Source organism: Castanea sativa, chromosome 7 (assembly GCF_040712315.1).
Source record: "Castanea sativa cultivar Marrone di Chiusa Pesio chromosome 7, ASM4071231v1".
Taxonomy (NCBI): Eukaryota; Viridiplantae; Streptophyta; class Magnoliopsida; order Fagales; family Fagaceae; genus Castanea; species Castanea sativa.
Window position 1 is genome coordinate 32163590 of NC_134019.1, and position 26596 is coordinate 32190185.

General features: G+C 42.5%; 1 protein-coding gene across 1 annotated transcript; it reads left to right on the top strand.

Annotated features, from left to right (window-relative positions):
- The first annotated feature begins 528 nt into the window (after nucleotides 1–528).
- On the top strand, nucleotides 529–22407 carry LOC142644330 (uncharacterized). Its single transcript, XM_075818967.1, has 2 exons — nucleotides 529–682; nucleotides 21494–22407. Exons 1-2 carry the CDS (start codon nucleotides 529–531, stop codon nucleotides 22405–22407), a joined length of 1068 nt encoding a protein of 355 aa, XP_075675082.1.
- Nucleotides 22408–26596: the final 4189 nt, after the last annotated feature.

The following is a 26596-nucleotide window of genomic DNA, read 5'->3' on the forward strand; positions in this document are numbered from 1 at the left end:
TGGGCTTTAAAATTCGCCCTCGCCTCATTAGTTTTCACTAATTTAGTGTATCGACCCATTAAGGTTTACAAGATGAATAAAGAAAAAATAATTAGCAAAGAAAAGTTAATGAGAAAACTAACACACCTTTGAGTGAATGCTAAAGTGCTCCTTGGGAGGTTCTTTTCCTTCAAAATACCCAAAATGAACTCTAGCCAGCTTTAGGTCCTGTTTATATAGAGGTAAAAACATGCGGTAACTTTCCCGCTCATAATTAAGAGGAAGATCTGGACCGTACATAGTTGATCGAGCCGCAGAACGTGAGGAGACAGGGAGCCGCCTGACACCATAAATGGCTGAACGTGGATTCCGAAGCGTCAGGAGCGCGTCATGGGAAGTGAAAAGACATTAGCACGTGGGAAAGCAAGGGGCACGTGGATAATCATTTTTTGAAATTAAAACTCGGCTGTTAATTCGGAATTACCAGCTTAAGTTTTAAGGGGCTATTGTGGGAGCCCGAGAACCAGGGTGAAAGCCCGAGGATCATAGATGGAAGCCCAAGGAACAAGGATAAAGATACGAACCCCAAAGATGAAGTTCAAGGACTCGGGAACCCAAAGACGGGAAAGTGTGATGGCCGGGAAAAGTACAAGGCATAAAGTGATGGTATATGACAAAGACATTGAAAACATCGTGTTTAAGGGTAGGTATCCGTGGACGCTGCATTGAATGCTCTGCACCAAGCTTTTTGGCCGCATTAAATGGGGAACAACAGCTTTATCAGTAGCATTGATGTGGAGGTGACCTGAATAGTGCAAATTACAGCTAAGGAACTTCTTTCCATTACTGACTACAAGCAAGTGTACAAATGTCAGCAAAGGAAGGTAGTTAGGTGAGAGATGAAGGGCTGAGATAACGAAGGCAGGGAGTATAAATAGGGAAAAAGGTGGCTAAAAGGAAGAGGGAGGAAAAAGCATCGGGAGAGGATATTGATAATTGAATGTAACCAGGACTTTTTGGAGAGACTACATAGATTAAAGAGCTATTGTCAAACTGTAATCCTCAAGAGGACACTGTCCTTTATTGTAATGTTCCTTCTCTACAAATTCATTGTTGTGGGCCTGGGTTTTAGATCAGTGTTTGATTCTCGGTCCTCACAATATATATATATATATATATATATATATATATATATATATATATATATATATATATATATATATATATATATATATATATATATATATATATATATATAGGAGTATATACTATCTATAAGAGGATTTCTCTCCTTGAATTGGATTTTTATGTGGTTCAGAAATACCTTTAAATCTCATATTAATAGGGGAAAAATTTAAGGACAACCTAGTAAAAATATATCTTAAATTCCACTAAAAATGCTTACAAAACAGGACATTCTCCTACTAATCTATATTTTCAAAACAAACTTATCCAATTTTTTTAAAAAGGAAAATTATGACACTAAACTAGAAAAGAAAAAGCCTCCTCGCATGCACAAAGCGCATGTGATGAGGCAAGTGTGACTATATATATATATATATATATAATCTATACTATCTATAAGAGGAATCTTCTCTTTGGATTAGACAACTCGATAAAAATATATCTCCAACTCCACTTAAAATGCCTACAAAATAGGACACTCTCCTACTAATACATGTCTTCAAAATAAACTTATCCAAAATTATATAAAAAAAAAAATTATGACATTGGACAAAAAAAAAAAAAAACTCATCACATGCGCAAAACGCGTATGATGAGGCCAGTTTATTGTTTAAGAGGCTTTCCTGTTTGGGATAAACATTTCATTGGTCTAAAAATACCCCTAAATCATTAGGTTTTAATAGAGACAAAACTGAAAAATAATCCAGCAAAAATACAATTCTAGCTCTTACTAAAATATTGGTTGCAAAAATAGGACCATTCTTTACTAAGAGATTTAAAATGCTCAAACTCCTGCTCGAAAAAAAAAAAGGCCCCCAGCTACCCATGTTCCTTCAATCCTAGCCCACGTTTTCAATTTTTATTTCAAACTTTTTTTTTTTTTTTTTACCTTTATCAAATCTTAACCATTTCTTAAGAGAGTGTGTTTGTTTCTAAAAAAAAAAAAAGAATGGGTAATTGTCCCATATTGTTTAAGAGAGTGTGTTGTGTGTAGTATAACTTGCCCCACCCTCCTTTAAAAGTTACCATGACTTTTGAGTGGAGTTGTGGTGTGCCTTTGTGTTAGAATCCATTTCCCTCTCCCTTGTGTGTGTGTGTGTGTTTGTTTCTATATAAAAAAAAAGAATGGGTAATTGCTCCACGTTACTTAAGAGAGTGTGTTGTGTGTAGTATAACTTGCCCTACCCTCCTTTAAAAGTTACCATGACTTTTAAGTGGAGTTGTGGTGTGCCTTTATGTTAGAACCTCTTCCCCTCTCCCTTGTGTGTGTGTGTATGTGTGCGCGTGTTTGTTTCTCAAAAAAAAAAAAAGTCTTAACCATTTCTTTTTCTTTTTCTTCTTCTTCTTCTTCTTCTCTCTCTCTCTCTCTCTCTCTCTCTCTCTCTCTCTCTCTCGAATTTGCAATTTCCTACTTTCCTTATTTCCAATTCCACTTTTTTATGTTTTGTTTTCAATTTTTTCAATTCTCTTCTTTTTTATTTTAAATTTTAAAAAAAATACATCTACTATAAAACTGTTACTATAACTTTTCATCCATAAATTTAGGTACTACTATATATCTTTATTTTTTCTGAACTGCAACCCAATTGCCAAAACAAAATATAAATAAATATCTTCTTTCTTCTCCTCCCCTCCTTTTTCTCTTTAAGGCATAAGTAGAGGTAATTTTCTAAATACTCAATATTTTTTATTTTCTTCCTCTCATGTTTGCATGTTTGTCTTTATTTTACACAAGTTTATAGTTCTAAAAAGATTTTTCTTAACTCTCTTTAGGTTTTCAAATTTAAAATACTCTTTTACACTTGAATTGGTGTATATTTCAAATTGTCTTTTTGTATATAGAATTAAAAAGAAAGAATAGTTCATGCAATAATTTCAAATTGTCTTTTTGTACATGGAAATATAAAGAAAGAACAGTCCATGCAATATAGAATTACAAATAATTTCTTAATTAAAAAAAAAAGCCTCTAGACACGCACTTTATATTTAATATCTTTCTAACTAAAAAAAACCATTTTGTGTTTCCAAGGAAACAAACAGAAACAAACAAATTACAATTCATACACATTACAAAATAATACAATTCTCAAGAACTTAAATAAAAAAAGCAAACACAATTATATCAACACTCATTCAAAATAAGTCATTATTGTAAGTGCACAATTGCACTTGGCCCCAAGAACAGTTACGGGCTCAGGCCCAATGAGCCTTAAACAATATGAATTTGTAGAGTGTGGGCTTGAATCCCAGGTTAGAAGGGTGTGAGGATTAAATGACAAGCCAAAGATTGCAAACACTCAAAAACAACGGGGAATCTTGTAAATCAACCTCCTCGGACGAAGCCAAGAGTTGTTCTTATATTATCTCTTTCTCTTTCTTCTTTTCCTTTTAGATTACAAAGTCGTCCCCCCCTCTTTTTCTGTTCTAGGTTGCTCCAGTGTCCGTCCGAGGAGAAATTCACCCTCGGCTGTACTCTCGGATCCTCGGCGTATGGGCCGACCCGTAGTACTAACAAATTCCAAACCCAAGAGCAGGTCGGCCTTCCTTAGCATGGCCCAAAGGCCCACATTCCCATCAGGGTCTTTTTACTCCCCACAATAGCCCCTCAAAACTCTAATTTTCAACGTCCGAGGAGAAAAATAGGGTTTTGATCCGACGAGAACTTGCTCCACACACTTTGTGAGTGATGGCACGTGTGGAAATCGTTTCGCGTCCCAGAAGATGCCACTTGGCGGTTTTATTTTCAAAAACACGCGCATTTATTACTGCCAGTTACACTTTGTCCCCCACATTCAACGGCGAGATGGGCATCCAACGGCCCTCATTACTCCACGAAAATTTGGGCGGGATAAATATAATTTCGAGGCCGCTTTTCCGCACGCCGTGACGCTTCGGGAACCTGCGCCTTCATTTAATTCCCCAGGGATTAATCCCATCAAAACATCAGCCATCATACTTTACCTGCAGAAAACCGTGGAAATTTGCACATCTTCAACTTTGTAAGTTTTTGTTCTTTCTATTCTTAACCTTTTCTCCTCGGTCCTTGTCCTCGGCTGTCACTATAAGCATTCTCCCTCTTAGAGTTTAATCTTTCATTTCTTTCCAATGGGTAGGTTTAAGTGTCTAGTTGATACCGCCGCCGGAATGGAAGGCTTCAGAGCCAAGTATCACATTCCCGGCGATGTGGGTTTAAAGTATTGCCCGGCAGAAGCCGTGGCCGGTTCTAGGAAAGAGGGAGAGGTTATCATCCCAATGATAGCCTTCATAGAGGGTGGGATGACCCTCCCAATGAAACCTGTAACTAGGGAATACCTTCGCAACCACCGGTTGTGTCCCGATTAGTGCCTCCCAAACGTTTTTAGAGTTTTGGGTAGTGTCGATGCTCTAAACGAGCAAATGGGTCTAACCCTCACCTGGCACGACGTCGTCTTTCTGTATGAGTCCCACAAACTCTCCAAGGTAGGTTACTATATTAAATCCCGTTCCAGCGTCGTTAGGCTAATCTCCTGTCTGCCTAAATCCAACAAAGGCACGAAGGATGACTACTTGATCGTTTCTGGGAACTGGTACGACGGCCTCCACTGTCCAGTTGAGTGGGGGGACCCAGGTGCGATGCCATAGGATTAATCTCCCCACAACCCAACTTCCTCTAACACACACAAAAATGAGTATTCATAATTACTTAAACTTATTACATATCTGTGTGAATCTGATCAGGCTTGTTTGTTTTGACGTCTTTTTTGCAGATAAGCAACACGTGCGCCCTCGTTTGAGTCACTGTAACATCGCAGACCTAAACCGAGTACTTCGCTCCGAGGTGTTCGTTAGCGAAGACTTACAACTCAGGGCTGCTCATCTCATTCTGGGGTACACTCCCATATCCTCAGACTTCCAGGAGATAGAGAACGCCATAATTGCGGGTGACCGAAGACGTAGGAGAATAAACATAGCCCGGCCCCACTTTTTGGACGACCGCGAGATCCCTGACGCCCCCCACACCGTTTTGTTCAACCAACCCATAGCGGCAATTCCCCTCGCCGTGCACTCTCAGGCAACTATTATTCCAGAAGAGCATGTGTCTTCTTCACATACACTAGACGAGGAGATAGATCAATTCCATTTTGAAGACACCGAGAGACCTCGAGGGAATCAGTTCGTCGTACTTTCCGACGAGGAGGAAGAAGCCACCGAGGCCTCTGGAATTGCAGGGTTTGTAGTTGCCCTACCCGGGGACGTCCCAAGTTCCCCCATCTTTGCCACCTCCCCCTCCTCCAGCTGAGCCAAAACTTCCAGCCGAGGATCCCAAGAAGAAGAGGAAGGGGGATATTGAGGGGACGATCAGTAAGGACCCCAAGAAACCACGACAACAACTTCCACCGGTTCAGCAGCAGAAGCTGGACAAAGGCAAGGGTAGGGCCCGCTCAGTTGAAAGCGGGGAAATCAGGGAAGAGGCCGAGGTGCGCCGAGCACCGACCACCTGGTCCCCCGACTTAAGACTGGACGGCGCACCCATCTCCTGCCAATCCAGTATAAGGGCAGTTCAACAAGGCCATGCCCACCACTTGGCCGAAGTGTTGGAGCGCCCTCTTCTGTTGCCCAAGGACATAGAGACCTTGGAAAAAATGAGCCAGCCACAACTATTCCTCTCTTTAAAAAGGGATTTAGCGCTGGTAAGTTTACCCCTTTTTAAAAAGATTCCACTTTTAACAATATTCATAAGTTTGTTTACTACTCCTGATTCCATCACACTTTGTTACAGGCCATTCAGGAGGTCTTTGTAGCCGAGAAATTTATAGAAGACACTCGGAAGAAGGCCAGGACTGAGCTGGAGATTAGGCTGGAGACAGAGAAGTCCTTGGGCACAACTCTTGCTGAGAATGAAAAGCTTACCTCGGAGGTGGCTGAGCTGAGGAGAGAGAAAAATGGGGTCGAGTCAAACTTGAAGACTATGAAGACCCAGATAGAAGGGTAGCGCAAGCTCCTTCGCGAAAAAGATGATGAGCTCGCCCGAGCCCAACGGGAACGCTCGGATTTGGAAAAAGAACTTGCGCTGATGAAGGAAGAAGCCAGCTCATTCCAACTCTCTTTACAAGGCCAAGCAGGCGAGTTTCGAGGAAGGGGTAGCAACCACCGAGGAGCAGCTGACAGAGGACTTCGCGGCTTTGTGCCGGGAGTACTGTTAGAAAGTCTGGGGGGAAGCTTTAAACGTAGCAGGAGTTTCTCTATCCTCGGATCTGAGGAAGTCCGAGAACGTTTGGCTTCCCCTGGAGATACAGGAGATTGAAGAGGCTCTTGCTGCTACTCCTACCCCCGAGATAACTCTTCCTGCTCTTCCTCCCATGGTCCCGAAGCCAATTCCAGATCCTAACGAACCTTCGGGTTCCAATAAAGACAAGGAAGGAGGCGGAGATGCCGAGAAGGGCCTTAGCCAAACCATGGAAGCCAATGCCCCTCCAACGAAAGTAGCAGACAAAGGAAAAAAGGTTCTGTCTCCTTTTGAATCGGAGCTGAAAGAGACAGAGGGAACCAGCACTTCTCAGCAAGATCCTCCTCCAAAAGCTTAGGACCTAGCTTAGGGCTTCTCTTTCTCCATGTTCAGCCTTTATATGTAATGCATGTCCAAATGATTAATGAAGAACAACTTTATTTGAATTTCACCCGTGTTGCACCTGTTTTTACTTTATTCTTTTTATACTTATCGCAAAAGTTTCCCATTAATACATAGCAAAAGTTTCTCAGAGTAAACAAACCTAACTCCAAGGATTGCACAATCATAACTTCCACATAATCACGCGCATGTTATTAAAGATTTAACAGAAGGTGACATGGTTGAGATATTTAAACAATGCCTCGATTAAAAAGAAGAAAAGACCTCATATAACGATCAAACCCTTGTAATGTATAGCACCGTTTCTAGTAGGATGTAAGGTCCGAGGACCATTCCTTACACAAATTTGCTTATCACTTAAAGATATAAAACTTAAGATCCGAGTTAATAAACAGTAATGCATTAACACCCAGACATAATAAGGAGTTAACTTTGATCAAAGTCGTGGTCCGAAGATAAGACTTAACCAATTTTTCGTTTGATTCTTAAAAATTGTAACTTCAAATGTTAAATTTCCCAAAGCAGGAAGTCCGAAGACCCGACATAACTAAGGTTCTGTTTAACAAATGACAAGACATCAATTTCCCCAAGGTTTGTGGTCCGAGGACTGCACTTAACCAAGTTTCTGTTTGATTCTTAAAAATGATAATCTCAAATGTTAATTTTCCCAAAGCAGGAGGTCCGAGTACCCGACCTAACTAAGGTTCTGTTTAACAAATGACAAGACATCAATTTCCACAAGGTTTGTGGTCCGAGGACTGCACTTAACCAAGTTTCTGTTTGACTCTTAAGAACAGTAGCTTCAAATGTTAATTTCCTCAAAGTAGGAGGTCCGAAGACCCGGCATAACTAAGGTTCTGTTTAACAAATGACAAGACATCAATTTCCACAAGGTTTGTGGTCCGAGGACTGCACTTAACCAAGTTTCTGTTTGATTCTTAAAGATAGTAGCTTCAAATGTTAATTTTCCCAAAGTAGGAGGTCCGAAGACCCGGCATAACTAAGGTTCTGTTTAACAAATGACAAGACATCAATTTCTACAAGGTTTGTGGTCCGAAGACTGCACTTAACCAAGTTTCTGTTTGATTCTTAAAAATGATAATCTCAAATGTTAATTTTCCCAAAGCAGGAGGTCCGAGGACCCGACCTAACTAAGGTTCTGTTTAACAAATGACAAGACATCAATTTCCACAAGGTTTGTGGTCCGAGGACTGCACTTAACCAAGTTTCTGTTTGACTCTTAAGAACAGTAGCTTCAAATGTTAATTTCCCCAAAGTAGGAGGTCCGAAGACCCGGCATAACTAAGGTTCTGTTTAACAAATGACAAGACATCAATTTCCACAAGGTTTGTGGTCCGAGGACTGCACTTAACCAAGTTTCTGTTTGATTCTTAAAGATAGTAGCTTCAAATGTTAATTTCCCCAAAGTAGGAGGTCCGAAGACCCGGCATAACTAAGGTTCTGTTTAACAAATGACAAGACATCAATTTCCACAAGGTTTGTGGTCCGAGGACTGCACTTAACCAAGTTTTTGTTTGATTCTTAAAAATGATAATCTCAAATGTTAATTTTCCCAAAGCAGGAGGTCCGAGGACCCGACCTAACTAAGGTTCTGTTTAACAAATGACAAGACATCAATTTCCACAAGGTTTGTGGTCCGAGGACTGCACTTAACCAAGTTTCTGTTTGACTCTTAAGAACAGTAGCTTCAAATGTTAATTTCCCCAAAGTAGGAGGTCCGAAGACCCGGCATAACTAAGGTTCTGTTTAACAAATGACAAGAAATCAATTTTCACAAGGTTTGTGGTCCGAGGACTGCACTTAACCAAGTTTCTGTTTGACTCTTAAGAACAGTAGCTTCAAATGTTAATTTTCCCAAAGTAGGAGGTTCGAAGACCCGGCATAACTAAGGTTCTGTTTAACAAATGACAAGACATCAATTTCCACAAGGTTTGTGGTCCGAGGACTGCACTTAACTAAGTTTCTGTTTGACTCTTAAGAACAGTAGCTTCAAATGTTAATTTTCCCAAAGTAGGAGGTCCGAAGACCCGGCATAACTAAGGTTCTGTTTAACAAATGGCAAGACATCAATTTCCACAAGGTTTGTGGTCCGAGGACTGCACTTAACCAAGTTTCTGTTTGATTCTTAAAGATAGTAGCTTCAAATGTTAATTTTCCCAAAGTAGGAGGTCCGAAGACCTGGCATAACTAAGGTTCTGTTTAACAAATGACAAGACATCAATTTCCACAAGGTTTGTGGTCCGAGGACTGCACTTAACCAAGTTTCTGTTTGACTCTTAAGAACAGTAGGTAGCTTCAAATGTTAATTTTCCCAAAGTAGGAGGTCCGAAGACCCGGCATAACTAAGGTTCTGTTTAACAAATGACAAGACATCAATTTCCACAAGGTTTGTAGTCCGAGGACTGCACTTAACCAAGTTTCTGTTTGATTCTTAAAGATAGTAGCTTCAAATGTTAATTTTCCCAAAGTAGGAGGTCCGAAGACCCGACATAACTAAGGTTCTGTTTAACAAATGACAAGACATCAATTTCCACAAGGTTTGTGGTCCGAGGACTGCACTTAACCAAGTTTCTGTTTGATTCTTAAAGATAGTAGCTGCATGCGTCAGAGGTACTCATAACTTTGAAACGTTCACTGATAAAAGCACATTTCATTAATAATAATATCTTCTAAGATTATTTACATTCCATGGGCGTGGTACAACTCTCTCATCTAGGTCAGCTAGCCGATATGACCCTATGCCTGCTACTGACACAATGCGATAGGGGCCTTCCCAGTTGGGTCCTAGCTTACCCCAGGCTGGGTTTTTAGAGGTGCCAACAACTTTTCTTAGCACAAGACCACCAGGTGCAAGTGGCCTTAGCCTTACGTGGGCATCATATCCTCGTTTCAGCTTCTGTTGATAGTAAGCCATTTGAACCATAGCTGCCTCGCGTCGTTCCTCAAGTAAATCGAGACCTTTCTCCAGGAGTCCATCGTTGTTCTCCAGGCTAAAAGAACTTGTCTTTAGGGTAGGAAAACCGTATTCCAAAGGTATCACCGCCTCGGCCCCATAAGTCATAGAGAATGGCGTTTCTCCAGTGGACCTGCGCGGTATGGTCCGATACGTCCACAGAACATGAGGGAGCTCTTCTACCCATTTGCCTTTCGCATCGTCCAACCTTTTCTTCAGCCCACTGACAATGACCTTGTTGATGGCCTCGGCTTGCCCATTTCCTTGAGGATAAACTGGTGTGGAATATCTATTTATGATACCCATGTCACCACAATACTTCCTAAAAGCCTTACTATTGAACTGGACACCATTGTCTGAGATGAGTGTGTGTGGTATTCCGAATCTAGTGACGATGTTTTTCCAGACGAACTTCTTGGAGTCAACATCTCTAATATTTGCTAAGGGCTCGGCCTCAATCCATTTAGTGAAATAGTCTGTTCCCACGAGAAGCCATCTTTTGTTATCTGTTGCCTTTGGGAATGGCCCAACTATGTCTAATCCCCACTGTGCGAAGGGCCAAGGACTGGAAAGGGGGTTAAGAACTCCTCCAGGTTGATGAATATTAGGGGCGAACCTCTGACACTGATCGCATTTCCTGGCATAGTCTTGAGCCTCCCTTTGCATATTGGGCCACCAATAACCCTGAGTTAGAGCTCTGTGGGCTAAGGATCTTCCCTCGGTGTGGCTACCACAAATCCCTTCATGCAGTTCTTCCAGAAGCCCTTCCGTTGAGTCAGGGTGTACACACAACAAGTACGGTCCTAAAAAGGATCGTTTATACAGTTTCTGGTCCTCGGACAACCAGAAACGCGGCGCCTTTCGGCGTATCTTATCTGCTTTGGATTTGTCCTCAGGAAGGACGTCATTCCTAAGAAAAGATATGACCGGGTCAATCCAACTAGGTCCCGGCCTTATTAGATGGATGTGAGGCGCGTTGGCAATAACAACAGAGGGTTCTAGTAAATCCTCAACGAGGATGACCCTAGGTAAACCTTGAGCCGAGGTAGTTGCCAGCGTAGCTAAGGAGTCTGCATGGGTGTTTCCGCTCCGAGAGATATGAGTTAAGGCGAAGGAGTCAAATTCAGGTTGCTGGCGCTTGATTTGGGCCAAATATTCCTGCATTCTGGGGTCTCTAGCCTCCATGGTCCCCATGACCTGGCCGACCACCAGTTGAGAGTCCGAGAAGACATGAACTTCCTTTCCACCCATTTTACGTACCATCTGCATGCCTGCCAAGACTGCTTCATACTCGGCCTCATTGTTAGTGGCCGAGAAGGCCAATCTTAAAGATTTTTCAAAGACAATTCCTTCAGGGGACATTAGAACAAGTCCAATACCAGACCCTCTCTGATTAGCAGCCCCATCCACATACACTTCCCAAATCGGAGACACCGCAAACTCGTGATCACACCAACCGATTTTTCACCCATGTGGGCCTCTTTCAGAGTTTCTTCCAGCAATGGCTCGGCAAATTCCGCCCCCAAGTCAGCGAGGACCTGGCCCTTCACCGAGGTGCAAGGCTTGTATTTAACACCAAAAGCCCCCAGGATGGTCCCCCACTTTGCTATGCTGCCCGAGTAGTCGGCACTACGTAGCACTGCCTTGAGGGGCAATTGGGTCAGAACAACCACTGTGTGAGACTGAAAATAATGGGGAAGCTTTCGCGTGGCATGAACCACGGCTAGGAGCGCTTTCTCTAAGGGTTGATAACGCACCTCGGCTTCACCTAAAGACTTACTAACATAATATACCGGTCTTTGCACCCCGTTATCATCTCTTATCAGGACCAAGCTGACCACGTGGACGGCCACTGCCAGATAAGCAAACAAAATCTCATGTGCCTCCGGACGAGACAAAATGGGTGGCCGAGAAAGATATTGCTTGAGCTGTTGAAAAGCTGACTCGCAGTCCTCGGTCCATTGAAACCCTTTCCACTTATTCAACAGTTGGAAGAAAGGACGACACCGGTCAGCTGACCGAGATATGAATCTATTCAAGGCGGCAATCATTCCCGTTAGCTTCTGGATTTCTTTTGGATTTCGAGGAGACTGCAAGTCCTGAATAGCCTTGACCTGCACCGGATTTACCTCTATGCCTCTATGAGTAATCATGTATCCCAAAAATTTTCCAGACCCCAAGCCGAAAGAGCACTTTGAGGCGTTGAGGCGCAACTTGTACTTTCTCAATATCTGAAAAGTGTCGGCCAAATCTTTCACGTGTGAGGGTATTGTTTTGCTTTTCACCACCATATCGTCAACATATACCTCAATGGTTTTCCCCATTTGCTGTTCGAACATTCTGGTCATCATTCTTTGATAGGTAGCCCCAGCATTCTTTAAGCCGAATGGCATGACCTTATAATGATAATTCCCCGTCGGTGTAATGAAGGCAGTTTTCTCCTGGTCCTCTAATGCTAAGGGAATCTGGTGGTAACCCTGGAAGGCGTCCAAAAAACTCATCCGAGGATGTCCGACAGTGGCATCCACCAGTTGATCAATACGTAGCATTGGGAACGAATCTTTAGGACAGGCCTTGTTCAGATCAGTGAAGTCCACACATACCCTCCACGTTCCATTCTTCTTTTTGACAACAACCGTATGGGCCAACCACTCGGGGTAGAAAACCTCTTTGATAGCACCAGCCCTCTTGAGTTTAAGCACCTCTTCCTTCACAGCCTCGGAATGTTCTCTGGAGGAGCGCCGAGGTGGCTGCCTTCTCGGAATAATAGCTGGGTTGACATTTAAGTGATGACAAATGAAGCCCGGGTCCACACCTGGAGCTTCATAAGGATCCCACGCGAAAACATCAACATTGTCCTTTAAGAATTCTAACAATTCCATCTTCTCTTGGGGTGGCAAAAGTACTCCGACTTGGAAGAATCTCTCCGGGTCATCGGCTACTGGAAACTTCTCCAACCCCTCGCAATGTGTCTCATCTCCTGTCACCACTCCAGATGAATTAGGAGCCGTTAACTGCTATAAGTCTTTGGTGATTAAAGCTGAAGTCTCGGCTTCTGTCTGATGCAATACTGCAGCCGATATGCACTGCCTGGCTACCGATTGGCTGCCGAGGATTTCCCCAACACATTCCCCCGAGGGGAACTTAACTTTAACATGTAAGGTAGAGGAGACGGCTCCAAGCGCGTGCAGCCAAGGCCTGGCGAGGATGGCTGTATATGGTGAGTACGCGTCAACCACAATGAAATCCACCTCAACCGTTTCTGAGCCGGATTGAACGGGCAAACGGATCTGTCCCTTCTGCACAACGGCTCTCCCTTCGAAGCTTATAAGCGGCGAATCATAAGGAGTAAGGTCTTCCAACTTCAACCTTAACCCCTTAAACAGATCAGGGTACATGATATCTGCACCGCTGCCCTGATCTATCATCACCCTCCTCACATCATAGTTCCCTATTCTGAGGGTGACCACAAGAGCATCGTCATGGGGCTGGATAGTCCCCACCTTATCCTCCTCGGAGAAATCTAAGACGGGCAAAGTGCCCCTCAATCTCTTCGGCCTGCGACCCACATCCTCGGCCGAAGGATGGGAAACCGCCATTACCCTAGTGGGACTTGAGCCGGTCCTACCAGGGGCAGCGAAGATAACATTAATTGTTCCCAATGCTGGCCGAGATGTATTGTTCCTCTGGTTGTTCGAGCCAACTTGACTGACCTGCCCAGTGGGCTAACACAAGTGCTGCTTTAATTTTCCCTCACTGACGAGCTGCTCCAGATGGTTCCACAGGGTCCGACAGTTCTCTGTAGTGTGGCCCACATCCCGGTGGTACTGGCAAAAGAGGTTACGATTCCTCTTCGCAGGGTCTCCTGCCATCTTATCAGGCCATTTAAAAAAGGGTTCCTTACGAACTTTCTCCAGCAGCTGATGTACTGGTTCCCGAAATACGGTGTTCACGGCCTGAGGTGCTGCCGAGGCGGACTGTCCAACGTAATCTCTCCTCGGCCTATTATTGTGGTATCTGTCCGACCTGAAATCCCTTCTCTCCTACGGGATAGCCTTCTCCTTTCCCTTTCCTTGCTGTTGGTCTTCCTCCACTCTCTTATACTCGTCAATACGGTCCATGAGGCGACGTACACTGCGAACAGGCTTTTTAGTCAAAGACTTTCTCAGGTCGTGATCTGTAGGGAGGCCTACCTTAAAGGTATTAAGCGCAACCTCATCAAAGTCGCCATCTATTTCATTAAACATCTCCCAATAACGATCGGAGTATGCTTTCAACGTCTCCCCTTCCCTCATGGTCATGGATAACAGCGAGTCCAATGGCCGAGGTACTCTACTACACGTAATGAACCGTGATGCGAATGCTCTAGTGAGCTCCCCAAACGAACTTATAGACCCCGACTTAAGGCCGTTGAACCACCTCATAGCAACAGGTCCCAGGCTAGAGGGGAAAACTTTACACATCAGGGTCTCGTTGTGAGAGTGCACCGCCATCCTCTGGTTAAAGTGACTCACATGCTCCACCGGATCAGTTCGGCTATTATAGATGGTGAAAGAGGGCTGGGTAAACCTTCTGGGAAGCCTTCCTTTCTCAATCCTCCGTGCCAATGGAGATTTGGAGAGCTGGTGTAACGCCCTACTCATAGCATCGTTGCCTAAGCCCCTAGAATGAGGCTTCTTACGTCTGCGAGTTGGCTAGTCGTCCTCCTCACCGGAGGATGTTGCACTGGTGGGAGAGCGCGACCTTGAGCTGTAGCCAGCTCCCCTATCCTCCTTTGAGGAAGAATTAGATGAGGACGGTGAAAACCTACGCTTGGCGCGGCGTAGCTTTCTCTTTAAACGGTTGATTTCCTTCTGCATGGATTTAGAACCCTCATCGTGGGTGGTGCTACTCCCCTCACGAATATGGCTAGCACCTGGGTATTCAGTATGGACACTCCCCTCACGATCCCTTCGATGTTCAAAACGTTCGAATTGATCTTCCGGCTGTGATCCCTGTGACTCTGCATGGTGAGCACCTAAGCCTGCCATAATATCCCTACCTCTTCTAGACTAGATTTCCCACAGACGGCGCCAATTGTAAGTGCACAATTGCACCTGGCCCCAAGAACAGTTACGGGCTCAGGCCCAATGAGCCTTAAACAATATGAATTTGTAGAGTGTGGGCTTGAAACCCAGGTTAGAAGGGTGTGAGGATTAAATGACAAGCCAAAGATTGCAAACACTCAAAAACAACGGGGAATCTTGTAAATCAACCTCCTCGGACGAAGCCAAGAGTTGTTCTTATATTATCTCTTTCTCTTTCTTCTTTTCCTTTTAGATTACAAAGTCGTCCCCCCCTCTTTTTCTGTTCTAGGTTGCTCCTTAAATACTCTTCTTTTTGATACTTTGTACACGTGTTGCCCTAACTCCCTCTTAGCCTAGATATTTCTTTTCTCAGTGCCTTTGAATAGTAACCAGAAGTTTCCCTTCCACTGTTCAGGTGTCACTTCCCCATTAATGCGGTCAGGGTGGTAGGTGCAGGGTCTTTAATGCGGATGTGGCAGCCTTTACCTTTGGTATTTCCCTAACATCGGTGCTTCCAGGACATTCAAGGGTTCACCCCTTTTAACCATTGGTCTTGGCCGTGTCATTCCCCAACCTTTACCATGAAGTCCCTGGTTCTCCAGTGTCTGTCCGAGGAGAAATTCACCCTCGGCTGTACTCTCGGATCCTCGGCGTATGGGCCGACCCGTAGTACTAACAAATTCCAAACCCAAGAGCAGGTCGGCCTTCCTTAGCATGGCCCAAAGGCCCACATTCCCATCAGGGTCTTTTTACTCCCCACAATTATTATATAAGACTTAAAAATAAAAAAAGATATTTTGATTGATTATTGATATATTTCAAATTTCTGTCTTGTTTTCCACAAATTTTAATTTTATTCAAGGAATCTATATATTAGAATGATATTTCCATGATAAATTATGATCAATATGTTTCTTGATAAGATTTAAATCTTAAACCCATGATAAACATGAGACGTAAGTAAACCACATGAACTTTACACACTGATATGTTAACCATCACGGAAAAGTAATTCGGACATTTATATATTATATATGTTGTTGAGCCAATCACATTTCTTACCACGTTCTTTCTAAAAAAAACATTTTTTACCACGTTAATTTGTAAACCTTTTTGTAGAAAAATTCATAATGATAACCTAAACGCCGTATTTATTAATTATAGCATATGCACAGTACATTAATGGAAAGACCTTAAGAGCATTCACAGCAGTGGAGCTAAATAGCTATATTGCTATTTTAGCTCCACTCAAACCCCAAAAACCCACATGCAGCAGTGGAGGCAAAGCTAAAAAATTTTAGCTTTGCGCTACAGTGCTCATGTATCAATACATGAGCACTGTAGCTGAAAGTTATAAAAAAAAAAAAAAATTTTATTCGGGCACTGAAGCACTCTCTCCCATTTCACTCTCTCCTCTCCTCTCCATTTTCATTTCACTCTCTCCTCTCCTCTCCATTTCCATTTCACACTCTGAAGCTCACCCACGTCGACGCCGATCAGCTGAGACCCACGCCGACGCCGATCAGCTGAGACCCACGCAAGCTCGCCGCCGATCAGACCCAGGCCGATTCAGCTCCACGCAAGCTCGCCGCCGATCAGGCCCAGGCCGATTCAGCTCCACGCAAGCTCGCCGCCGATCAGACCCAGGCCGATTCAGCTCCACGCAAGCTCGCCGCCGATCAGACCCAGGCCGATTCAGCTCCACGCAAGCTCGCCGCCGATCAGACCCAGGCCGAGTCAGCACCACGCATGCTCGCCGCCGATCAGACCCAGGCCGATTAGCTCCACGCAAGCTCGCCGCCGATCAGACCCAGGCCGATTCAGCTCCACGCAAGCTCGCCGCCGATCAGACCCATGCCGATTCAGCTCCACGCAAGCTCGCCGCCGATCAGACCCACGCTGACATTGTCCTCCTCACCGAAGCCCAGTTCTATGATTGATGATTTTTATTTTGTTTATAATTGGTGATTTTGTTTGGTCTGGGTTGAGGAAAAAGATTGGAGATTTCGGTTGGTTTTTTTTTTTTTTTTTGCTGCTGTGGACTGCTGGTGGTGGTGGTGGTGGTGGTGGTTGTTGTGACTGTGGCTGATGGTAAAGGTGGTTGTGGTTGGTTGTATGAATATTTTTTGAGTTGTGGGATATATTATTTTATTGTAGGAAATATATTATTTTATTGTGTTGAAAGCTAAAATAGATGCACTGCTGCAGCATGTTTTGTAAAGTGTATAGGTAAAATAGATAAAGTAACTTTTTGTATAGCTAAATTGCTAAAATTTTAGATCCATTGCTGTGGATGCTCTAAGGACCCTCAAACAAAAATCTTACTTTTACAGTTTACTGCACATAATATGCGCAATAGCTACATGCATGCAATGCATTGCCAACACCCCAAAATCCCATTAATAGCAGTAAAAATAGCACCATGAATGCACCCCAGCCTCCCACATGGACTTCATCCAAATTCAACGCTCTAATAGTAAAAATTGAATTCCATAAACAGTGATTGAGCCACAGACGTGCTGTGAACCAAAAAGTTGTTGTACTGATTGTTAAGGCCTCACAAAATTCACGCGGTCATGAATTTAAAATCTCTGGCTAATATTTTAAAACCACCCTTAAGAGATTTATTTATGTAATTATTTAGTGTGTGGCCAAGATGGGAGTACTACACACATTTGGAAGAATATTTAAGCATTCGAAGAGCTCTGAACACCCTTATTAATAACAAAAAAGAAAAAAGAAAAAAGAAAAATTCATTAACTTTTTGTCGATTATACTAATTTGTCACACAAGTTTTGAAAACCCACATTTTTTTATGTCAATATATATTTTATAATATTACTTTCAGAGTTACCAATACTGTTAAACTATGTTAGTTTAAACTTTAAACTAATTTGAACTTACCGTATATTTAGATAAAGCAATCTACACTAAACAATGATTAAATTAGTTTTGTTTTTCTCTAAAACAAACCTAATTTAAATTTGGTATGTTCTTGTTCATAAATTTCTAGTTGACTCTTTATTTATGAATACTTAATTTAAAAAATATATTTTTAATTATTTTGAACTTTTGTGTGATGGCAACTAATTACCATAAATTTGTGTTGTTTATTTGTTAATAAACTTAAGAAATTTTTTTAAAAAAAAAATATTATTGTAACGTACATATTAATTTCTATATGAATAAAAATAATATATCTATAATTAATATTGAAAAGATTTCAATGTTTATGTAGCATCTTCATAATTTCGAAATTTATGGAATATATCTATAAATTTCGAAACTTATTGTATCTATGATAGAAATACGCTAGACCTTATTAAGTATTCTAAAAATTTAAATTATTGAGCAAAAAACCTTACAATTCAATTGACATCTTTGAGTCTTTCCATACAAAACATTTAGGGTTCAAACTTTGTTTCCCATTCTATCTATAAACATACGTTAGAACTAAATTAAGGGGACGTAAAAAGTAAAAACAAAAATCAAGGGTATGTAAAAGAATTTTGAGAGCTTTGGAAAGGCATGGCCAACGTGGCCAATGTCCATAAAGAATGATGGGTTCTGAAGAATGTGACCATTTGAACGGTGGTCTGTCTATGACTTTTAATACATATCCAAACTATAATCTCCGTAGAAACCCCACTTATAATTCTTTGATCTTTCTCCTTCTTATTGTTCAGCCCCTTTTTATCTCCCACTTTTCTGTTTCTTAAAGGGTCCTCAAAATTATTCATACCAAGTTAAAATGACTTTGATATATCTTTTTCCTCTTGCCCATCATTGTATATATACCAAGATGAGTGGGTTCCCCACTAAACTCCATTGTTAAGGAATAGGAGCAATCACTTTTTCATCAAGATGTTTTTGACATGAGAAGCAAATTTGACCTCCATAGTGTGTATACTTGAGCAGCGCACTTGGTTAAAAAAATCATTGCTTTCCTCGTGGTAATTTACTTTGTTGGTCCCATTTAATTAGAAGCTAGAACTTCTTTTTTGACGAAAATAAAAAGCAAGATTTGAACTTACAAAGTCACAAGAGCTAGACTAGTTTGTGAATAATACTCTCTCTAATGTAGGCAAACCACAAACGACAACAATTTCTTGCTTTTGTGTAACATTCTTCTTCGTTATCCTTACAACGAAAGGAACTCATCGTACACCAATTGCATGGTTGCTTTCAGAACAGTAAAAGGAAAACAATTATAAAAAAAACAGAAACAAAAGAAAAAGCAATGATCAATCTGACTCTCAAGAAAAAACCTACCTACCCAATAAATATACCGAAAGAACACCATCAATGAAAGATGACGATAAAAGTGCAAAGAGGGTGATACTCGATCTTACGGAAATTAGGCACCATTGCCACCCCACGTTCATGAATGATGCAAGATGTCCATGAATGGGTCCACTCAATGATGGGTATACGTGTGATGCACAAACCCCACGTAAAAAATGCAATTCACAAATTTGACCAAACAGTCTCTAATTAACCCTATTATTACAAAGATTTTTATATCTTTCTTTCTTTTTTTCTGATATATTGGTAGGATACGAAATCATACAATATTGCTATTGTCACAAACATGAAACCTAGATTTGATGATTGTGATGTGGCAAAAAGAATAGAGATAAGAGATGAGTTTGTGAATGAATTTTGATATAAAATAAAAAAAAAAAAATTCATCCTCTAAGCTTGCTTTTAATTTTGGTCTGTAAAGTTTTAAATTTGAATTTATATTCTAATGCTTTAAAATTTTAATATTGTAATGTTACATCCACAACCTTTTAAAAATATTTTTATAATAAATCTTAGGTCATGGATTATTATTAGTTATAATATGAGATTATCATTGACATCAATTTTTTTACCCACAAGTAATAGTGTTTGCCACATAAAATTTATTTTGAAAATATTCTTTGAATGTTATACTTCCATGATTCCATCCATTCATGTTAGCTAGTGACATGGCCATCCCAAATAAGCTAGATATCAATTGTGACAGTTGGTCTAATTTAACTATGCTGACAATTATGGTTCAACTAAGTTAGGAGATAGAGTTAAATGTTTGATATCATGAGTGTGGTCTCAAATGGTATCAGTGTTCGTATTTCTAGCATTGACTTTGGAGTTAGAGAGCGAACCCATCTTGTCCTTGATGTGCTCTCCACCACACCACAATATTTATTGTGGTTGCTATTGTTCATCTTGCCGTTAATTGGTTCTAGGCAGCCCAACATACAAAGACATGGTCTTCTACTCCTCTCTATTACACCTCTAGACGACATGGTTTTCTCTCTCGATAGCATCTTGGTTTTTTATTTATTTATTTTAAAAATGCACACATGTTAAATTTATTGTATCACAATAACAAAAAGTTAGGTTAAGAAGTAAAATAATATATATTTTTCTAAAATAAAATACACAAGTATGAACAATTTGCATTTTCTACTGAAGAGTATTATTTCAAGAATTTTTTAAGAGTCAACAAAATTATATAATGACCATATTTAACTTATATAGGAATTATCAATGAATTTAATATTTTAAAATGTCTCCATACATATACATGGGTTACAAGCTAATTTTAATAAAATTTTTTTTATGAAAGTAGGATGTTAGGAACTGGAGAGAAGCTAAAAAATGCAGCAAACAAACCTAACTTGGGTTGGACTGCTGAATTAGTAAATTAATAGGAGTAAGCTATATATGTGTAGCCAATTAGAATTAGTCTTAAAATGCTGTAATGTGAAGAATAACTTATGGGACTGACGCCTTCAGCTTATATGGACGATGTTAATGTAACCGACGAAGTCATCCCCTGTGACGAGCATATCAAAGCATCCACATTAGTGATGAAGATAGTCAGCCATTCAATAAAGCAATAACGTCTCGGGCAGTTACAAAAGACAACTGTACAAACCGTTGGTTGCCCATTAAAGGCCGCATTAAAAGAGCATAAGGCGTTACCAACAGAGATATTATAGATGCAATCACTGTTGCAACGGCTAGAGGCCATGGGAACATATATAAGGCTCTCACTAACACTAGCAAGAGGTACAAACATTACAGAAAACACTACTTGTCATATTTCTTGAATATTATTTTAAGCCTTCCATATATTGACTTTGGCATTGGAGGCGTTGTGGCAGGCACCACACCAGTGTCCATTCTAGGAATTGCTTCGACTGCGACGCAAGGGAACATCTGACTCCATCTGGACGAACTCATTTACAACTGATGAGTTTCTGCTTCATCAGTTTGGCGCCGTCTGCGGGAATTACATTTTCGTACTTCAGTTCGAAAACATAGTTTCTACCAACTGCAATATTCAGATGGAATCCACTCAAGATTCAGTAGCCTTGGCTCAGCAAGTCCAAGCCTTTGCGGCCACTGTTGAAGAGCTCACTAGGCAGAATCAGGAAATGAGACAAAGGCTTCAGTAGGAAGAGAATCGGTCCAAAGCTGTCCAGGAGGATGAAGGAGATAGCCATGGGAGAAGCAACCGACGAAGGACCACTACTCTAGACGACCAAAATTATGATCTTCTTCAAGATATGAGGAAGGAGATGGACGAGCTGAGAAATGCCATTAAAGAAAAGACAGATTGGAGCCTTAATAGAATGGTTAGGGCCATAGATTCTCCTTTCACCATGGCAGTCTTGGAATGACCAGTGCCGGCGAAGTTTCGGTTGCCCCAGCTTGAGTCTTTTGACAGGCTTAAGGACCCCCAGGATCACATTAATACCTTCAAAACGACATTGGGCCTCCAGCAGCCCCCTGATGAAATAATGTGTCATTCTTTCCCTACCACGCTTAAGGGAGCTGCAAGAGAGTGGTTTACCAAATTGCCCACTTCGTCCATTGATAGCTTCGAGCAGTTAAGTAGCGCCTTTCTGCGCCATTTCGTTGGAGGACAACGTCCTAAGAGACCAGTGGACCACCTACTCACTATTAAGCAAAGGGAGAAAGAGACCCTGCGGTCGTACATGAAGCGCTTCACTCGAGAAACCCTAGAAGTAGATGACGTTGACGACAAAACGCAGCTGATGACCTTTAAAGCAGGGCTGAAGTCTAGAGAGTTTGTGGTCTCGCTGGCAAAGAATCCACCCAAGACGATGGTAGAAATGCTCCTAAAGGCGCAAAAGTACATGAACGCAGAAGATGCATTAGCAGCCATAGTTGACGAAGGAAAACCAGCAAAGGAGGGAAGAAATGAGGACTACCGCAGGGGGCAAAAAAGGGAATGCCTAGGCTGTCGGAGCAGTGATGGAGATAAACGGAAAGACAAAAAAGCTCTACGGACGGTAAAATTCACCCCTCTAATTATGCCTGTTGACAAAATCTTGACGCAGATTCAGGATCAACACTACCTCCAGTGGCCGAGACCTTTACATTCGTCCCCTAACGTGCGTGACAAGAACAAATACTACCGGTTCCACAAGGATCATGTACACTACATGGAGGATTGCCGAGACCTGAAAGGAAAAATAGAGGAGCTGATACAGAAAGGAAAACTGCAGAAGTATGTGAAGAAGGGAAAGTCCAGCAAATTCAGAGATGGCAATCAGAGCCAGCGCGAATCCTAGTCTAAAATTGAGAATCGTCCATCCTAACTACCCCAGGATGTGATCGGGGAGATAAGTACGATCGCAGGGGAGCCGCTCGCGGGGGGATCATACAAATCCTTCAAGAAAGCATGCCAGAGACAAGTGAATAGCGTTCATATGGTACCCTCGTTCAAGCAGAGATGGACAAATCAGGACCTGTCTTTCAACGAAGAAGATGCTAGGGGAGTGAAGCAGCCACATAATGACCCCTTGGTTATAACGCTCACAATTGAAGGGTTCAATACCAAGAGGATCCTTGTAGATAACGGTAGCTCTGCAGACATCATGTACTTACCGGCCTTCCAGCTGCTGAAGTTAGATCCTAGGAGATTGCGCCTATTTAACTCCCCCCTTGTCAACTTTAGTGGGGACAGGGTATACCCCAAGGGCATAATGACGCTAAAAGTCACAGTAGGGACCTACCTGAGACAGTTGACCCGTCAATTGGACTTTCTGGTGGTAGATTGCCCCTACTCTTATAATGTAATCATTGGAAGGCCTACACTTAACTGGTGGAAGGTGGCTACGTCCACCTACTGCCTGAAAGTGAAATTCCCAACTGAAGACGGTGTCGGTAAGGTGAAAGGGGATCAGGTCTTGGCCAGGGAATGCTACCAGGCTGTGCTGGCTGTAAAGCAAAACCATACGTGGATAATTGAGGAGGAAAAAGAAGACAAAGTAGAAGCCTTGGAAGCAGTGGAACTCGTTGAAGGAGAGACAGCCAAGATGACGAGGATAGGAACAACCTTAAGCCCCGAGATGAGGACAAAACTCATTCAATTCCTCAGGGAAAACCTGGATGTCTTCGCATGGAGTCACGAGGATATTCCTGGTATATCACCTGAAGTCATCTAACACAAGCTAAACGTGGATCCTGGGAGAAAGCCCATCCAACAAAGACGACGAGTCTTTGCCCCCGTACGAAACCAAGCGATCACTGACGAAGTTAACAAGCTGTTGCAAGCAGGCTTCATTCGGGAGGTTTATTATCCTGAGTGGCTGGCCAACGTCGTGCTGGTAAAAAAAGAAAATGGGAAATGGAGAATGTGTGTGGATTTCACGGGCCTGAACAAGTCTTGCCCAAAGGATAGTTTCCCTCTGCCTAGGATAGACCAGCTAGTAGATTCTACGGCCGGGCATAAGCTACTGATGTTCATGGATGCTTTTTCAGGATACAACCAGATAAAGATGGCTGAGGAAGATCAAGAAAAAACTGCTTTCATCACAAGCCAAAGGCTCTATTGCTATAGGGTGATGCCCTTTGGACTAAAGAACGTAGGGGCAACGTACCAAAGGCTAGTAAACAAGATGTTTAATAAGCAGATTGACAGAAACATGGAGGTGTATGTGGACGATATGCTTCGTCAAGAGTAAGAAGGAACTGACGCATTTGGACGATTTGAAAGAGACGTTTGCCACCCTTAGAAAATATCAGATGAAGTTGAATCCCAGCAAGTGTGTTTTCGGGGTAGCTTCGGGAAAATTCTTGGGATTCATGATATCCCAGAGAGGGATAGAAGCAAATTCGGAGAAGGTACAAGCAATACTCAACATGACGTCGCTGAAGACTGTCAAAGAAGTCCAAAAGCTCACAGGGAGGGTTGCTGCACTCAATAGGTTCGTCTCCAAAGCAACGGACAAATGCTTACCCTTCTTCAAGACTTTAAAGCAAGCTTTCGCTTAGACTGACGAATGCGAAGCTGCATTTCAGGATCTCAAATGTTACTTGAGCAATCCACCCCTCTTGAGTCCATTGAAGGAGGGAGAAAATCTTTATTTATACCTGGCGGCATTAGCCATGGCCGTGAGCACAACCCTGATTTGAGAGAAGGAAAAGAAGCAGCTCCCAGTTTACTACATCAGTCAAGCTCTCCAAGGAGCAGAAGCCATGTATCCCAGGATTGAGAAGATTGCATTCGCTTTAATAGTGGCTTCACGGAAGCTATGGCCGTACTTCAAAGCACACCCCATCCTGGTGATGACAGACCAACCAATCAGGAAGTCCATGAACAAACCTGAGGCAGTAGGGAGAATGGTCCAGTGGGCAATCAAACTCAGCCAATTCGACATCGAGTATCATCCCAAAACAGCCATCAAGGCGCAAGCTCTAGCAAACTTCATTGCCGAATTCACCCTTCTGGAAGATGACTATCGCAACGACGATGCAGGATAGTGGACAATCCAGATTGATGGCTCATCAGCCCAAAAAAGGGGGGGAGTAGGGGTCATCATAGTCACCCCTGGAGGAGAAAAGCTCAGGTACGGAGTTCAACTGAAGTTTCCAGCCACCAATAACGAAGCGGAGTACGAAGGAATATTGACGGGGTTGAGACTTGGGAAGGCACTTAGAGCAAAACACCTGCTCGTCCAGAGCGAGTCAAAGTTAGTAATAAGGCAGATCAAAGAGAAGTATGAAGCAAAGGAGGAAAGAATGCAGAAATACCTCAAGCTGACGAAACATCTAGCCTGGGAGTTTGATAAATTGGAGTTCGTGTAGATCCCAAGAGGCCAGAATGTGGCAGCGGACCAAATTGCGAAAATGGCCTCGTCAGAGGAAGAGCCAACAGGCACGGAGCTAAGCATGGAGATCCAAAAACGCCCCAGCATCGAAGAAGTCCCAACGTTTGCAATCCAGGGCATAAACAGCTGGATGACACCAATCGTGTCTTTCCTCCAAGATGGGCACCTCCCATAGGACGCCAAGGAGGCTAGGAAAATCAAGCAGAGAGCAACTAGGTTCATGATCCTAAATGACAACTTATACAAGAGGGGCTATTCCATGCCTTACCTGAAGTGTGTCGACAAAGAAGAAGCCAGATACATCCTGGAAGAAATCCATGAAGGAATTTGTGGAGACCATACTGGCCCTAGATCCTTGGTAAGCAAAGTCGTTCGAACAGGTTATTTCTGGCCAACTATACAAGCTGACGCGGTGGAACTTGTCAAGAATTGTGACAAGTATCAGAGGTTCAAGAATGTCCAACGACTTCCAGCAGAGAGACTGACGACGATATCATCCTCGTGGCCATTCGCATAATGGGAAATCGACATCGTCAGTCCACTACCCCTAAGTAAAGGTCAGGTAAGATTCCTATTGGTTGCAATTGATTACTTCACAAAATGGGTTGAAGTAGAAGCGATAGCAACTATCACCGAAGCACGAATCCGAAGCTTCGTGTGGAAGAATATAATTTGCAGATTCGGGATCCCAATGAAGATCATATTAGATAATGGGCAGTAGTTCGACAGCCAAGGCTTCAGGGACTTCTTCTCAGGCCTAGGCATAAGGAACCAGTTCTCATCCCCAGGGCATCCGCAAGCGAACGGACAGACGGAGGTGACGAATCGAACACTGCTCAAGATAATTAAAGCCAAGTTGGATGACGCGAAGGGTGCCTGGTCAGAAGAATTGCCCAATGTCTTGTGGGCCTATAGAACCACGGCGAGAACCCCGACGAGCAAAACCCCTTTCAAGCTTACTTACGGCACTGAGGCAGTAATCCCGGTCGAAGTAGGAGTGACCAGCATTAGGCGAGAGGCATTCCACGAAGGAAATAATGACGACCAGTTGCGTGTCAACCTAGAATGCCTTGATGAAGTAAGAGACAAAGCTTCCAACAGGATAACGAAGTACTAGCAGAAGATGGCTGAATACTACAACAGGAGGGTGAAGCTCAGACGACTTGACATAGGCTACTTTGTCCTGCGTAAGGTCACTACAGTGACTAAAGACTCCGCCCAAGGAAAACTCGGCTTCACATGGGAAGGACCATACCGAGTCATCCATTATTCCAGGCAAGGCAGCTGTCACCTGGAAACCGTAGGCGGACAAAGGCTCCCTCGACCATGGAACATTGAGCACTTGAAGAAGTACCCCCAAAGGATGTAACAAGTTAATATATCCATTCTTGAAATTAATAAAAGCATTGTTCATCTAATGTCTTCGTGTAAACAGGTCGGATCATAGATGTAAGTTACAAAAATAAAAAATGGCCAAGTAATAAGATTCCGCCCAGACGGATGTACATTACTGACGAAGCCAAAAGATTATCTAAAAAATGGCTAAGTAATAAGATTCCTCCTAGACGGATGTACATTACTGACGAAGCCAAATGACTAGGTAATAGGATTCTGCCTAGACGGATGTACATTACTGACGAAGCCAAAA